The 17227-nt window shown below is 40.6% G+C and overlaps 1 protein-coding gene across 4 annotated transcripts in view; it reads left to right on the top strand.

Moving 5' to 3' along the window:
• usp16 (ubiquitin specific peptidase 16) overlaps positions 1–17227 on the top strand; it is a 38231-nt gene that overhangs the window by 3352 nt on the left and 17652 nt on the right. For 3 of the 4 annotated variants that reach the window (XM_080203966.1, XM_080203965.1, XM_080203967.1), the window contains exons 2-7: positions 2290–2428; positions 8248–8420; positions 10659–10762; positions 13879–13982; positions 14350–14513; positions 14952–15047. In XM_080203966.1, coding sequence (XP_080060092.1) covers positions 2377–2428; positions 8248–8420; positions 10659–10762; positions 13879–13982; positions 14350–14513; positions 14952–15047 — 693 coding nt within the window. In that variant the 5' untranslated portion in view covers positions 2290–2376. Of the gene's footprint in view, positions 1–2289; positions 2429–8247; positions 8421–10658; positions 10763–13878; positions 13983–14349; positions 14514–14951; positions 15048–17227 lie in introns of those variants that run through there. The other variant, XM_080203968.1, reaches the window with a different exon arrangement.

The raw sequence follows: 17227 nt of genomic DNA, 5'->3' as shown, positions 1-17227 counted from the left end.
CCGTGCAGACACGGAGAGAATGTGCAAACAGATAGTGACCCAAGCCAAGAATTGAGCCCAGGTTCCTGGTAATGTGAGGCAGCAGTGTGAATCAGTGTGCCATCATGCTGCCCCTGATATAGCAGAAACATTATCAAAAATTGATACTTAGCTACAAGAGGAGAAAAGAACATAAGAGTGAGGAGTAGCAGTAGACCATTTGGCCCCTTGAGCCTGCTCCGCCATTCAGTAAGATCATGGCTGATCTTCTCATGGACTCAGTTTTGTTTTATCAGCATACATAGAAGTCTATAGTGCAGAAAGAGGCCCTTCAGCCCATCAAGTCTGCACCGGACACAATCCCACCCAGGCCCTACCTCCATATCCTTACATATTATACCCACTAATCCCTCTAACCTACACATCCCTGGACACTAAGGGGCAATTTTGTTTTTAGCATAGCTAATCAACCTAACCTGCACATCTTTGCACTGTGGGAGGAAACCGGAGTACCAGGAGGAAACCCACGCAGACACGAGGAGAACGTGAAAACTCCACACAGACAGTGACCCGAGCCAGGAATTGAACCCAGAACCCTGGAGCTGTGAAGCAGCAGTGCTAACCACTGTGCTACCGTGCTGCCCAATGTGGAAACTAACGTACCATTTTTGGACTATATTACCAAGGGACAGTTTTTTTAATTTCAGATTTCCAGCATTACAGTATTTTGCTTTAGGCACAATGAGCATTCAGCAAATTAATGAAAATAGGGTTGAGAAGCAGGAAGTAAGTGTCATGGACGACATGACCGAAAAAGGGACAAGGGGAGATAGAGACTAGCGTAAGATACAAATTTAGGGCTAGGAAATGGAGGAAAGTGGCAGAGGCAACTAATTGGATTATCTCAAAGAAGCCCATGAACTATTTGTCATAATGTTGGAGATGAAGGTGTAGAAGATGAGGGGAATGCATAGTAGAAAAGAGGGGCTGGGTGTTATATTTGCATTCCATCTTGGAGTAGTGCTCAGTTCTGGCAGATTAGAGCATGGTACTTTAGTGCTTTATGTGCGTCCAACCAGATTTGGTGTTGAATGGCTAAAGCAGCTGTCTGTTCAAATCTGCATCTCTTGGACATAATGGAGCAGGATGAGGGCCATACTGGGGAAATTACCATTTCCTCAAAGATCTTTCATATGAAATGTATGTTAGCTCTGTTTCTCTCTCTCCCACAGACAGTGATTGAGTTCCTGAATCTTTCTAGCTTTTCTGCTTTTGTTTCAGCTACGTAGATAGTTTTCGACGGTTTGAGCAGAACTGCACACAGATGTGCATTGTCTGTCGACATGCAGGTGGAAGTTGAACTTTTGAATGTGAGGGGTTTGGAAAATTACATTTAGTTATTTGTCCATCTTATGATCCTTGCAGAGACTGGTAACTTTTAAAAAAGAGATGAATTTTCCAGTGGATCATACAAGATTTCACATTTTAAGACTTCTCCTGTAACAAACTAAAATCAATATCAATTAAATTACAGAAAAGGATTTCCCTTTAACTTGCAATGGAAACCCCAATCATGTTTGTACATTATACCGCACTCTCTTTAGAGTGTAGGTTTAAGTTTAAAGTCCAACTCCTTGCAGCATTAATAAGATCCCTTCTTCATGTCCTGCCAAGGTGAATCTTCCAGTATCCTTTTAAACAAGGTGGTCTTCACTCAACCCTTTGAACAGACTCCTCAGTGCAAGGTTCCATCTGGTGATTCTGTAAACTCTTAACATTTCACAAGTTTTGTTTCCTCAAATATTGGCTCCTTCCTGACTACCTCCCTCCTGCAATTCTTTGAAATTGTGCCATGGAATCTTTTGCATCCACTTGAGAGGGATGATGGAAGCTCAGTTTAATGTCCCACCCAAAAGATCTCCATAGACTCCCTTTACACAATTCATGTCAACCTCGATTTTGTACTCAAGATGTGGAGTTGGACTTGAACCTGCAATCTTCTGATTCAGAGGCAACAATATCACCACTGAGCTGCAGCTAATACACAGAGCAGAGGGAGTTCAGAGTTGAGTGAATTTGTGAGGATGCTGGGGAGAAATTGTTTCCTTTATCGGATGATAAATTTAGTGGGGTTTTGAAGATAATATTGCTTATAAGGGAGATGGGAGGTTTGTTTAGTTGTGTGCTGATTATTCAGATGTGATCAGGGTTTGTTTACTCCTGTAGATCCTATAGTCATTTTGTTCATAATGTACATTTGTGAAGTTATTTTTAACATCATTGCATGTTGTTTTTATTTACTATCTTCAGGTGCACAATTTTCCAGATGCTTGGTCTTGAAGTTACCATTCTTTCTTTGTGGGCACTATAGTTGAAGAATACTGAGAGACCATTGAAATGGGAAAGAAAAAGGAAAGACAAAATTCTCCACAGATCGCTGAGACCTGTGGTAAGAAAATGTTTCTTTGATTACAAATTGTGATGTGAGGGCAAGTGAAACGAATAGGAATATGCTCTGAATGTGTCAGCTTGGGTACAATGGTCTGTCTTGTGATGTACTATTCTGTGAACTATGCTTTTCCTACAAAAGTATATTCTTTCACATCATTTCAGTTTTGTTGAGATTCTTTTAGACTATCTTTCATATGTAGAGAGCTGTGGCTCAAATAAATTAGGGTCAAATAAATCAGTAATCAAAACAATTAAAATAAAAGTTGATTTGATTTATTATTGTCACATATTAGTAAACAGTGAAAAGTGTTGTTTCTTGCACGCTATACAAAGCATACTGTTCATAGAGAAGGAAAGGAGAGAGTGCAGAATGTAGTGTTACAGTCATGGCTAGGGTGTAGAGAAAGATCACCTTAATGTGAGGTAGGTCCATTCCAAAGTCTGATGGCAGCAGGGAAGAAGTTGGTCTTGAGTCAGTTGATACATGACCTCAGACTTCCCATGTAAAAGATTACATGTAAAAAAACTGTAAATGTCTGGTGGCTTTGGGTGATACTTGGGTGGAACCTTTGTTTTACTGTAAATGCTCAGTGTTTTCTAAATAGCTATCCATACAAGACATTTATTTTTATTAGTACCGTGTAGAGTAAAATGTATAAGTTGATTGACTGCACTAGTTTTAAAGCACATTGAGGACTCCTTCATGCAACAAGCCTAATTTTGGTTGGTAAATAGACAGCTAGATGTAGCAGGGTAGATACCTGGGTAGTTCTGCATTAAGCAGGGGAGCATTACTTTATTTCTTGCACAATATCACTTGATTTCTTTAATTGACAGAATGCACTACCCTCTAGCTTATCGACCAGGACCCAACTGATCGCAGTTAGAACACTAGCCAGTTTAGAAAGTTTGAAACAAAAGATTTCTAAATGGTGGTTGAAACCAACTGCAACAAATTACAATAAGGCATGAATAAATGGGCACATCATTGTCCAATTTCAACATCATTAAGTATGAAGTGTAACATTTTGAACAAAAAAGGAAGATGTCACATATTACTTGGAAAATAAGAATCTAAACAGGGCAGAGGAACAAGGGGATCTCTGAGTACAAATTCAAAAATCACAACATTACAGCATTCAATAAGGCCATCAAAAAAAGCAAACTAAGTACTAAAATTTATTTCCAGAAGAACTGAATTGAGAAATAGAGATATTATGCTTAAGTCTGTTTGGAACCTTGGCTAGACCACACTTGGAGTACTGTCTTTCTTGAATAAAAATTGAGAGGTAGCTCCCAGAATTCAGACGGAACTTCTAGAGAGTGGTGAGAATGTGGAACTTGTTACCACAGAGAATAGTTGAGGTAAGTAATGTAAATCAGACTTGCCCAGAGTTTGGCCCACCAAGGGTGTCTATTCAATCAGTTTTCAAAATACACTAATAAATCTATCAGCAATAAACATGGAAGGGAAACAGAAGGAAGGTGAGTGGCAGCCCTCAGCCTGAGACCTGATGACCATATCTCTAAAGGTGTGACAGACAGAATGTTTGAGTGTTTGTCTGCTGAGGGTTGGGGGAGAGGGTGTTACGGAGTGTTTGTCTGCCAGGGATGAATTGAAACTGATCAGTTACTGTGGGAGGCAAGAGGAAAAGTAGCTGGAGCCTTAATAGATATCTCCACATCCTGTTTGACCACAGGTGAGGTCTCAGAGGACTGGAGAATAGCCAATGTTGCTCTCTTGTTTAAGAAAGCAGTCAGGGATAATCCAGGAAATTATAGGTCAATGAGCCTCACATCTATGGTGGAAAAGCTTTTGGAGATGATACTGAAGGAGAGGATACATGAACATTTGGAAGAAAATGGACTAGTTAGTGACAAGCAGCATGGTTTTGTATGGGGAAGGTCATGTCTCACCAACTTGATTGAATTTTTTTGAAGAGATGACAAAGATAATTGAGGGAAAGGTGGTGGATGTAGTTTATTTGACAAAGCCCCTCATGACAGACTGATACAAAAGCTAGAATCACATGGGATTTGGAGCAGGCTAGCCAGATGGATATAGACCAAGCTTGATTATAGAAGACAAAGAGTAGTGATGGAAGGGAATTTTTCAGAATAGAGATCTGTAGCTAGTGGTATTTCACAGGGATCAGTGCTGGGACCTCTGCTGTTTGTAGTGTATATAAATGATCTGGAGGGTGGAGCTGCTGATAGTGCCAGGGATTGTCAGAGGATACAACAGGATATAGATAGATTTGAGAATTGGGCACAGAAATGGCAAATGGAGTTTAATCTGGACAAATGTGAGGTGAAATATTTTGAAGGATCAAATTTAGATGTGAAGGTGATTAGGAAGGCATATGGCATGCTTGATTTCGTTAGCCTGGGCATTGAGTACAAGAGTTGGGAAATCATGTTGCAGCTATATAAAACCTTGGTTAGGCCGCGTTTGGAATATTGCGTTCAATTCTGGTCACCACACCACGAGAAGGACGTGGAAACTTTGGAGAGAGTGCAAAGGAGGTTCACTCTGATGTTGCCTGGTCTCGATGGTCTTTGAGAGGCATAGACAGTGTGGGTAGTGTGGCTTTTTCTAAGGATGAAAGTGTCAATTACAAGGGAGTACAGCTTCAAGGTGAGAGGGGGAAAGTACAAGGGAAATGTGCTGGGGAAGTTTTTCATGCAGACATTGATGGGTGCCTCCAAAGCACTGCATGAGGAGATGGTGGAAGCAGGCACATTAGCAACATTTAAGAGATATCTGGATAGGTATGTGAAAAGGGAGGGAATAGAGAGATACAGACCAAGTAAGGGCAGAAGATTTTTTAGTTAGGGCATCGCGATCAGCACAGGCTTGGAGGATGGAAGGGCCTGTTCCTGTGCTGTACTTCTCTTTGTTCTAGTAATTACTGTAGCAAATCAAGAATTATTCTGCCAATATCCTGTAAGCAACAAGTACTGAATTGAAATATTGGGTGCCAGATCAGCAGGAAATTCATAGATTTGTATCAGAATTGCTGCTGTTTATGCTGTTTGTGTTGGAATTGTGTGACTTGTGCCTTTCTTTGCTATTAGAAAGCGATGTAGTTTTGCAGCACTGACTCTAGGGGATGCTTTGGGTCTGCTGTGCCATTTCCTGGCTGAATGTGCTCACAGATTCACAGTCGTTTAGTTCTTCACCTACTTAATTCCCATTGACAGTCACTGAACGTCAGTTTGGGCTATCAGGTGTAGGTCAACGACCTTGAATCAGCCTTAAACTCACACTCTAGGCAGCTGTTGTAAGTGCTAAACTTGGCAGCAGTGAGCAAGCTGTTAATGCAAGATATGTCTGCTTTAGGGCAGGAGCTTCATTCCATTTTAAAAGCCCTTGAATTAAGTTGGATTGCTGTTGGAATTAATTACACTGTTAGGTTGCTTTAGGACAGGAGAGAGAGAAAAAAACAAGAACAATACAGAATTTGCAATCCATCGCTTTTCACCATCTCGGGGCTACCTTGCACGAGTCCCATTCACCCATCACCTCCTGTGCTTGGTGACCAATATTGGTCTCTGGTCAAGCAACTCCTGTTTCTAAATTCTCAGCAAGTAAGCTAATAAATTAGTCTTCTTTGAAGCATGCACGTTTCTTGCTTTTATAACTAGCAAGAGAGATTTCTAATGTCTTATCTTTCGTTCACCCTGTGAGAAAATAATTGAAATATGGCCCCGATCTAAGAAAATTAAATACCCCTGATGTAAATGCATTTAAAGGGAACCAAAGTAAGCACACAGGTGAGAAGGAAATAAAGGGCTTCGCTGAAAGATGAGGAAGGCTTGAAGAAAACTGCAGTAGAGTTAGATGGCCCCGTTTGTCATATTCTGCATCATTCAATATAACAGTGACCAGTGATGTAAATGCACAAAACACGGCCACTGTACAGAGAAAAAATTTTTAAGTTATATTAGCGGTTTCCACATCTCAAAAGTACTTCACTGTCAAAAAGCTACTTTAGAAGTGTCGTCATTGCAGGCAAACAGTAACATCTACTTATGTACCGCAAGCTCCCACAATAAATGGGTTGGTAATCAGTTTTACTATTTGGGATCAGAGTATTAGGAAAACACCTTTGTCCTTCAGATAGCTTCACAGGACATTTTATGTACACCTGAACAGACAAATATTGCATCTGCAAAATATTTTGGTGCAACATTCTCACGTGAACTGTTGGCCTAAATTTTATTTTAAATTTTTTTGGATTCGGGCTTGAATCCATGACCATGTGAAAGTGCTACCCCTCGAAGAAGACTGGAACCGACATTAATCTGTACTACAGAAGAGGTATTTTAGTTCCTGCAAAATCGTGATAAGAAGTAATTGTAACAAAAATGTGAGGCTACGTAGCTTTTAATTAAAAATTTCTTCCTGACTGCCCCCGATTAATGTTCTGTATCTCCAATCTCATAGTAAGGTAAGCAGGTGACCTGCTTTCAGATTATTTGAGTTGCTGTAGTCAACCACTTAGAGGTGCGCATGATCATAGCTATATCGGCCAAGATTTGATAGTCAAAAGTGAAGTGACACTATTTACCATTGACCTCGAAGAATGTTGCCCACGAAGATCTAATAATCACTGGTGTGGACTTTACTTTCTTGACATTAATTCCATTCCAGCTTCAGCTCTAGCATCTAACACCAAGCAGTCCAAGTAACCAGTTATACAATCTACAGTGCAGAACGAGGCCATTTGGTCCATCAAGCCTGCACTGACAACAGTCCCAACCAGGTCGTGTTCTATCTCTACAACCCCACATATTTATCCTCCTAATTCCCTAATATTAGGGGGCAATTTATCATGGCCAATCAACCTAACCTGCACATATTTGAACTGCGGGAGGAAACCAGAGCACCCATGCAGACACACGAAGAATGTGCAAACTCCACACAGTAACCCAAGGCTGGAATTGAACCTGGGTCCCTGGCGCTGTGAGGCAGCAGTGCTAACTACTGTACCGCAGTGCCGCCCCACAGTCACATTGACAATTTTTCACAGACAGCAAGCAAAAGCACTGATTATCCTTTATGTTTAAATCATTTTGCAGAGAATAATAAAGATTGGGATATGCATATGGGATCAAGAAGATGAAATATGTTGAACGTTAAAAAGAAATTAAAGTCTTTGAATATTTAAATTATAATTTAGAAATTTAACATTCCACAGATACAGAATCAGTTTTGCAGGCACTGAGAGATTGTTCAGCAGTAATTAAGGTATGATATGCTGTTTAAAAATCCAATTACACCTCATTCAAGATATAAGATTTTTACAGTGCGACACATGGTGTGTAAAGTGAGAGAGCAGGTAATCACTGGCAGCAACTCCAGGTTTCCAGGTTTAAATACATATATGAATTTGCCAGGAACTGCTGTCAATTTCAGAGTTGTAATGATGAAAAACACTGACATTATAACTGCAAACTCCTGACCAGTAATTTATCTGTCAACTTCGTGGGGCAATATTTTCTTTATATTGGTGCACCAACAAAGACCAAGAATGCAATGGGAATGTACAAATATCAGTCTGTCCTCCTCCTATTCCAAAGTATGACACAATGGCACTGCAGCTTTAACTTTCTGTCAATACATAGCATTACTCTATATTAATATCAGAACATGTTCATTATACATTTTATCATGCATTTGTATTAGGCATATAGCAGCAGTTCAAGTTAAATCTTCCTTTAAACTATTTGAATTTAATCAATACCGTTTTGTGTACAACTCAATACCAAAAATTCTAAACAACCTGTTGCTTAATTTCTGGTTTATTGCAGTGACACAATGTGTACATACTCGTAAGGGACTGAACCTAAACCAGATTAAAAAACAATTGCATCAGCGCTGTTGGAATGCTTGTGAGGACTGCAAAACAAATGTCAAAACAGAGAACAAACACGAACTTGATGACCATCCAACTGTCTGGTTATGTTTAAAATGCGGGCATCAGGTAAATTGCTGTAGTTTTGAGCTATTACTCTGAAACATATTATCCTGGGATCTATGAAAACTTTTGTTCTGGGCCATCTACTTCAGGCTGCTAATTTCCTTGATCACGTTTTCTAAAGAACTTCAAACCTATTGAATGCATTTCATGTTTAGTTTACTTTTGTAGCTAAGAGAACAATATTTTTAGAATGATCTGACAAATGCTGAAATGTATATAACGTCAGGCACGGAGGTAGCTAATTGATTTTTTTTGTGTGTGTTGCCTACAATCATAAGATTTAGTATTTGTCGTTAAAGTCATGTTCAAAATGCTAACTAACTGCAGGGGGCTAGAATCTGAATCACAACAATAACAAATGTAACATTAAGCGTCACAGCAGCACAATTGCACAGTTAAGGAGTACAGTAGTGTAACTGAATAATATTGTGTGGAAATTCACAGTGCAGAATTGTTGTGATTAAGCTCAAAGTTTATACTGTGAGGTGGCATTGATGGCCTTCCATTTTGATCCTATCCCTTATGTAACAGGATAAAGGCAAACAGACTATATCAAGTTAATTATTTAATTAACCTGTATTGTGTAGCTCCATCTCTTCAGTGTTGCAAGTCAGTTTTGATGGGCACTTCTATATTTTTTTAAAAAGCCTTCAGCTTTCTTCCTCCTATTTTTCTTTTTAGTTGCTGTGTTGAACATACTGTTATTTTGTACCCCTGGGTGATGAGGAAAATTGAATGAGCAGAATTTTTTGGAATATTATTTCCAATTAATATCTGCACCAAGAGGAAAATAGGTCTGTGGTAGTTATATCCATTTTCTGTGGCACGTTACCAAGTGGTCTAGAAAAAATAGACATTAAAAATTGAACCATTCCATCCACAAAACTACATTGGCATTTAAAATAAACTTAATGTATAACCATTTTGTCAAAAGTCTCCTGTAATTTGGTGAGCTTTTCAGCAGCAGTCACAGATTCTGAAAAGCTCATGTTGATGCACCCTGTAACTACAATGGAGCAGTGATTACAGGAGTAATAATACAATTGCAATTCATAATTTTATTAACCTGCCAACCTTTATCTACCATCCTGCTACCTGACCAGTCATCGTGGATGCTGGAGACCTGAAATAAAAACAAAAAATGCAGATCAGACAGCATTTATAGAGTGAGAAACCATATTAACGTTTCAGATTGATAACTTTCTCACAACCGCACTGCAATTCAAGTATTGACAGTGTGGTTATACATGTACATATAGTAATTTAATTCATTTCAGGATGGAGGCAAACTAGCATCATCTTTTCTAATTGTTTGCTGTTTAGAGTCACTTGCTGTACAGTGCGATCTGGTTGCAGATATTAGCCCATTTCTCTAGACTGCTTAGTACCTTTCTAGTTCAGCATTTTGTGCATGGGAATATTCAAATTACATTGCAAGTACATATTCTGGTGGGGCAGGGGCATTTGATATGCCATCAGCTGTAAGATTAGTTCAGAGCAGATGCCTCTTAGATGTTCACACCCAATGTTGTGAATGTCTGCAGAGAAAATTCCTTCTTTCTCTGTCAGTACTACCCAATCCTCTAAGCAGGCCTTATATTAATTTTATATATTAAATTCTTGCAAGAAAATTAAGCTTTTCAATTCTGAAATAGCATTTTCAAGTTATGTCCGTAATATTCACTGGTCATGTTTATTTGGTAATCAACTACAAATTATTTCTTTGAAAATTTACAATCATTTTACTACAACAATTAATTCTTCAGTGTGAGATTCATTGAAGTGTTTTAGCAATTTACAGCCACACGCTAAACCCAAAATTGAGTAGTCCTGGAAAATTAATGTGTTGTTTGGGCTCACCTGAGGAAGGAGTAATGCTCCAAAAGTGCATGATTCCAAATAAACCTGTTGGACTTTAACCTGGTGTTGTGAGAATTCTTACTGTGTTTGGAAAAAACAGCCATTCAATGTAGTACTCTAACTTCAAGGAACAAATGAAGTATTCAACTATCTCAGATGGTTAATAGTGCCTGAATTATTCAATTGCACGATGCTCTTGTCATCCTCAAAGGCATTCTTCGTGTAACTTCAACTAAAATAATTGTTAGTCAAATCATGCATGAAAATTATAACTGAATGAAACCTTTGGCCTGCTGCATGTTTCTGTTGTTCCCTTTGTGTAATATAAAATGATTTGTTCGGCATTATACAAAATGTCCTGGCTTGCTTTGTATTTTACAGGGCTGTGGGAGGGACTCTGAAGAACAACATGCTCTTAAGCACTATGAGAAGCAGCATTCAGAATCACATTGTGTGGTTCTTAATTTAGACTCCTGGAGTGTATGGTAGGTTCAGTATCTCATATACAGTGGCAGCTTCATGGATTATCAATGGAATAATAGCATGGAATTTAATTAGTTTTTTGAATCAGTTTATGACACGCTCTTGCTACTCTGATGGTGGATGCTACAATTGAGAATCCTCATAGAACAGTCTGAAACCAAATATCCAACATTAATTAGAATTAGTTACATTTTTTGATGTCTCTAATCCCTGCTGTCTAATAAATATGATGTGGAGATGCTGGCGTTGGACTGGGCTAAACTTAGTAAGAAGTCTCACAGTACCAGCTAAAGTCCAACCGGTTCATTTGGTAGCAGAAGCCACTAGCTTTCAGAGTGCTGCCCTTCATCAGGTGAGTGGGATTTCAGTTCACAAACGTAGAAAGACACAAACTCAGTGTACAAAATAATAGTTGGAATGCAAGTCTTTAAGGTAATCAAGTCTTAAACGTACAGGCAATGTGAGTGGAAAGAAGGTTAAGCACACATTAGAGAGATGGGCATTGTCTCCAGCCAGGACAGTTAGTAAGATTTTGCAAGCCCAGATAAAGTTGTGGAGGTTACAGATAGTGTGACATGAACCCAAGATCTCAGTTGAGGATCTTGTTTTCATCTTGGGTTCTTGGAATCTTGGATTCATGTCACACTAGCTGTAACCCCCACGACTTGCCTGGGCTTGCAAAATCTCACTAACTGTCCTGGCTGGAGACAATGCACATCTCTTTACCCTGTGCTTAACCTGCTCCCCACTCACATTGTCTGTACCTTTGAGACTTGATTACATATAAAGACTCATTCTAATCATTATTTTGTAAATTGAGTTTGTGTCTTTGTATGCCCTATTTGTGAACTAAAATCCCATTCACCTGATGAAGGGACAGCACTCCGAAAACTAGTAGCCTGTGCTACCAAATAAACCTGTTGGACTTTAACCTGGTGTTGTGAGACTTCTTACTATGCCCAATAAATATGATATGGAGATGACAGCATTGGACTGGGGTAGAAACAGTAAGAAGTCTCACAACACCAGGTTAAAGTCCAACAGGTTTATTTGGTGGCACAAGCTACTAGCTTTTGGAGTGCTGCTCCTTCATCGGGTGAGTGGAGTTCTATTCACAAACAGGGCATATAAAGACACAAACTAAATTTACAAAATGGTTGGAATGCGAGTCTCTTCAGGTAATCAAGTGTTAAAGGTACAGACTGAGAGTGGAGAGAGGGTTAAGCATAGGTTTAAGGGATGTGTATTGTCTTCAGCCAGGACAGTTAGTGAGATTTTGCAAGCCCAGGCAAGTTGTGGGGGTTACAGATAGTGTGACGTGAACCCAAGATCACGGTTGAGGCCATCCTCACATGTGCGGAACTTGGCTATCAGTCTCTTTAGCGACTCTGCGTTGTCATGTGTCATGAAGGCCGTCTTGGAGAGCACTTACCCGAAGATCAGAGGCCGAATGCCCATGACCGGTGAAATATTCGCCAACAGGAAGAGAACAGTCTTGCCTAGTGATCGTCAAGTTCATTCATCCGTTGTCGTAGTGTCTGCATGGTTTCCCCAATGTACCATGCCTCAGGACATCCTTTCCTGCAGCATATCAGGTAGACAATGTTGGCCAAGTTGCAAGCGTATGTACCGTGGACTTGGTGGATGGTGTTCTTACGTGAAATGATGGCATCCGTGTTGATGATCCAGCGCGTCTTGCAGAGATTGCTGTGGCAGGGTTGTGTGGTGTCATGGTCACTGTTCTCCTGAAGACTGGGTAGTTTGCTGCTGACAGTGGTCTGTTTGAGATTGTGCGGTGGTTTGAAGGCAAGAAGTGGGATGTGGGGATGGCCGTGGCAAAATGTTTGACTTCATCAATGACATCTGGAGGAGATGATGTATCTTCTCCACTCCAGGCAAGTACTGGATGACAAAGAGTACTCTGTCTGCTGTGTCTCGTGTTTGTTCTCTGAGAAGGTCAGTGCAGGTTTTCACTGTGACGCGTTGGAACTATCAAATGAGTCGAGTGCCATCACCTGTTCTTATGAAGGCATCTTTCAACGAATGGAGGTGTCTGTTGCGATCCTCCTCAGCTGAGCAAATCCTGTGTATAATGAGGGATTGTCCGTAAGGGATGGTTTCTTTAACGTGTTTAGGGTGGAACTTGGAGAAGTGGAGTATCGTGAGGTTATCCGTAAGCTTGCGGTACAGTGAAGTGCTGAGGTGACGGTCCTTGATGGAGATGCGTGTGTCCAAGAATGCACCTGATTCTGGAGAGTAGTCCACGGTGAGTCTGATGGTGGGATGGAACTTGTTGATGTCATCATATAGTTGTTCTAGTGATTGTTCACCATGAGTCCAAAAGAAGAAAATGTCATTGATGTATCTAATGTATAGCATTGGTTGAAGATCCTGTTCAGTGAAGAGGTCTTGTTTGAACTTGTGCATGAAGATGCTGACATATTGAGGTGCGAATTTGGTCCCCATGGCTGTTCTGTGTGTCTGGATGAAGAACTGGTTGTTGAAGGTGAAGACATTGTGGTCCATGATGAAGCGGATGAGTTGTAAAATTGCATCTGGAGATTGACAATTGTCAGCGTTGAGTACTGAGGCAGTTGCAGCAATGCCACTGTGGTGGGTGTAGAGTGCCGAGACATCCATTGTGATGAATGGGAGTGCCCCTGGTTCACCTGCTCCATGTGTGCTGAGTTTCTGTAGGAAGTCCATAGTGTCGCGACAAAAGCTAATAAATACACAGGGCAGGATTTTAAGAGAATTAACTAACGTCACTGAAGTCAGATGTTTGAGCATCAGTGTTATCTGTCACTAAATTGTTTTCCATTGACCAGTGAACCATAAGAAAGCTTGTGGTATGAAATTATAAGCAGCAATGAAGTGTTGATTATGGCTTTAGGAAAAATATTGCTAATTAGAGTAGTGGATGCAGAGAGAGTAGTGTTTGCGGGGTGGGATTGAGCGAGAGGGAAGAATGGAAACAGCTGTATAAGAATACCTTAAAAAAAAGTACTGCTGCAAGATTAAAATGTAGGAGGGATTTTGGAAAGAATTGATGTGATGGACAGAGCATTTGCATTGATTTTGTTTTTGTTTTGATTAACTCGTCATTGTTTTTATACAGGTGCTACTTGTGTGATGCTGAAGTGCATTATGAAGTCAAAGATCAATTAGGTCAAATGGTAACTTGTATCCAAAAAAAGACAGCTGACAAGTGCACCAAAAGAGGTGAGTTACGAGGAGGTTGTTTGCGGTAAATGTTTATATAAATATATATAAAGTATACATCATTAATTCTCACTTTGCTGGATGTTACAGTGCAGTTATTACAGAATGCTGAAAGTTCTCCATAGATTTAACACACACCGATGTAAGAACATAAAGCTGATTTGTACAGTTCCAGTTAAGTTTGCAGCACAAAATTAGACTGCTTATCTGACAAAATCAACTTGAAATGTGTGCAGATATATTGGCATCTGTGGAATATGATTAAATTGAGTGCAGTAGCAGGTGTGATGATACTTGATGTTCAAGTGATTAATGTGAGTAACACAGATGCATCTAGTTTAAATTGTGTTACATTTTATAATTACAGCTGAACTGCCTGAAACAAATGAAAACGGTAAAGGAGTAGAAGACAACACAACAGAAACTGGGAAACCCGAGAAAGGGAAGACTGTGGCACAAAACAGCCAACTGATACCAGTGAAAGGACTCAGCAATCTTGGCAATACCTGCTTTTTTAATGCTGTCATGCAGGTGAATATAAAGCCTTAACGTGAAACACTGTATCGCATTGTTACAAAATATCAGCTATCTAGCTCACATTTTATTTAGTTGACATTTTAAATTCCATTACTAAAAATTGCACGAATGGGAAAACTCAAGATAGTATTGTAATAAGGTATGGATTTTAATCATAGCACAAAAGGATTATTATACTAAAATGTACAATAACTTGTTTCCTCTATTTTCATTAAGGGGTGGGAAGATTAGCCTAAAGTACGATCATTATAAACATCATTTACTGCTGCTGCACTTTCTATTTAAAGACTATTCTCTATCCTGATGCTTTATATAGGAATATTTTTGAATGTTGTTTGATTGAATTTTGCTCATTGAAGTTATTTTACTTTCTAATCACTTCTGATAATTGTAAGAAACAGACGATATCATTATCATTATTTGTTAATCCAGGTCTTATCACAGACTTATGTGCTGAATGAGTTGATTCAGGGGTTAAAAATGAATGAAGCTACAATGACCGTTGTAACACCTGACTCTCTAAATCTGGTAGGTGAATATTTGTGACAAAGCACTTGAAAGGCTTCCATTTTATAGTTTGTAACCTACCATTTTATGAAACTTAACCATTGTATGAGATTAATATTAAAAACTTTTGAGCTTTTATACGCTACCTGTCCTAATATCTGGAAATCTTTGAATGATTTACTCTAAGGAACATTTTACAAAGACTAGCAAAAATCATGATGGCAATTCTCCCCAAAAAATTCTAAGTGTCGCATTTATGTAAAAACTGGAGTAAATCCTGCTGTTTTTTTTCTCAGCGGGAGTTTAAAAATGAATCTCCCACACTCTGTGCACTGCAGAGTGCCTCAGCATGGATCATGCTGAAATTCAATTTGCTAGCATCAAAGCAGTTGAGCGGGCCACTGTGCATGGGCCGATCTGTCAGCGTCAAGATTGGCACATGCGCAGTGACCTTGTGCTGTCGACCTCCAAGTCTTTGGCCCCCCAAACATGTCCGGGCCCCCCCAAAAGAGGCTGACCCCTCACCCCAATGCCCAACTGGTTTCCTCCCTGCCTAGTCACTCAGCCAGATAGCAGAGTGGTAGTGGGGTCCCTCACCAATCACCTCTTACTTATCCCCAGCAGAAGCACCCCACCCCTTGGTAATTCCTGATGCTCAGTGGGCAATGTCAAGGTGCCTCTGGACATTGCTACTTTGCCCCTTGGGCAGTGCCAGGGGGCCCAGACTGGCGGAGCCCAGCCTAATGGGGGCCCTTTATTGCTCACCTTCACTCCAGTGTGGACAGGCTGCCAGCTCCTCCCAATTCGGGTATAGTAAACCTCACTGTAAGGAACCACTCCTGGCAAGTTGGTATCAATGGGTGCTATTCTGATTGGCAGTTGGTGACTAGTGGAGTGCTGCAGGGATCGGTGCTGGGGCCTCAGCTATTTACTATTTATATAGACGATCTGGAGGAGGGGGCTGAGTGTAGGGTGGTGAAATTTGCTGATGACACGAAGATGAGTGGTAAAGCAAATGGTGTGGAAAGTCTGCAGAGGGATCTGGATAGGCTGAGCGAGTTGGGGAGGACCTGGCAGATGGAGTATAATGTTAGCAAGTGTGAGGTTATCCACTTTGGCAGAAATTATAGTAGGAGGGATTACTATTTAAAGGGCGAAAAGCTGCAGCATGCTACGTTTGCAGAGGGACCTGGGGTCCTTGTGCATGAGTAGCAAAAACCCAGTCTGCAGGTGCAGCAGAAGGCGAATGGTATGCTGGCTTTTATAGCTAGGGGGATAGAATATAAAAGCAGGGAGGTCTTGCTGCAACTGTACAGGGTACTGGTGAGGCCGCAGCTGGAGTACTGTGTGCAGTTTTGGTCGCCGCACTTGCGGAAGGATATATTGGCCTTGGAGGGAGTGCAGAGGAGGTTCACTAGGCTGATTCCGGAGATGAGGGGGTTGGACTATGAAGAGAGACTAAATAGACTGGGTCTGTACTCGCTGGAGTTTAGAAGGATGAGGGGGGGATCTTATAGAGACTTATAAGATGATGAAAGGGATGGATAGGGTAGAGATAGAGAGATTCTTCCCGCTTAGAAAGGATAGCAGGACTAGAGGGCGCAGCCTCAAGATAAGGGGGGGGGCGGGGTGCAGGTTAGATCGGAGTGGAGGAGGAACTTCTTCACTCAAAGGGTGGTGAGTCTCTGGAATTCTCTGCCCGTTGAAGTGGTGGCGGCTACCTCACTAAATATATTTAAGTCACGTTAGATAGGTTTTTGACAGACAAGGGAATTAAGGGTTACGGGGGGGGGAAAGTGGAACTGATCCACTTCAGATCAGCCGTGATCTTATTGAATGGCGGAGCAGGCTTGAAGTTCTAGATGGCCTACTCCTGCTCTTATTTCTTGTGTTCTTATGGCGGGGGAGGTAGGGGGGAGCACTAATGAGATTTCAATTGTAGGGAAATAAAGATTACCATAATTTATTCAGTCACACACCAATTTCTAGTGGCACCGGAAATTCAGCTGCCACAGACTAGCGGAGGCCGTGGTGCCCAGCATGGAGCCTGCAAAACCTCATCCACTTAAGTCTGCCGGCCCACTGTGCTACAAAAGCAATGCAGCAGGCTGGGAGAATCGTTTGGCCCATATGTTATAAGACAAGTGAATTTGTAGAATTATCTGTAGAAATTAAAGTACCTTTAACCCCTTACACAAGCT

The sequence above is a fragment of the Carcharhinus amblyrhynchos genome, chromosome 15 (assembly GCF_965287045.1).
Source record: "Carcharhinus amblyrhynchos chromosome 15, sCarAmb.v2.hapA, whole genome shotgun sequence".
NCBI classification, from domain to species: domain Eukaryota; kingdom Metazoa; phylum Chordata; class Chondrichthyes; order Carcharhiniformes; family Carcharhinidae; genus Carcharhinus; species Carcharhinus amblyrhynchos.
Note: the sequence above shows the minus strand (reverse complement) of the source record. Positions and strands in the feature narration are given on the sequence as shown.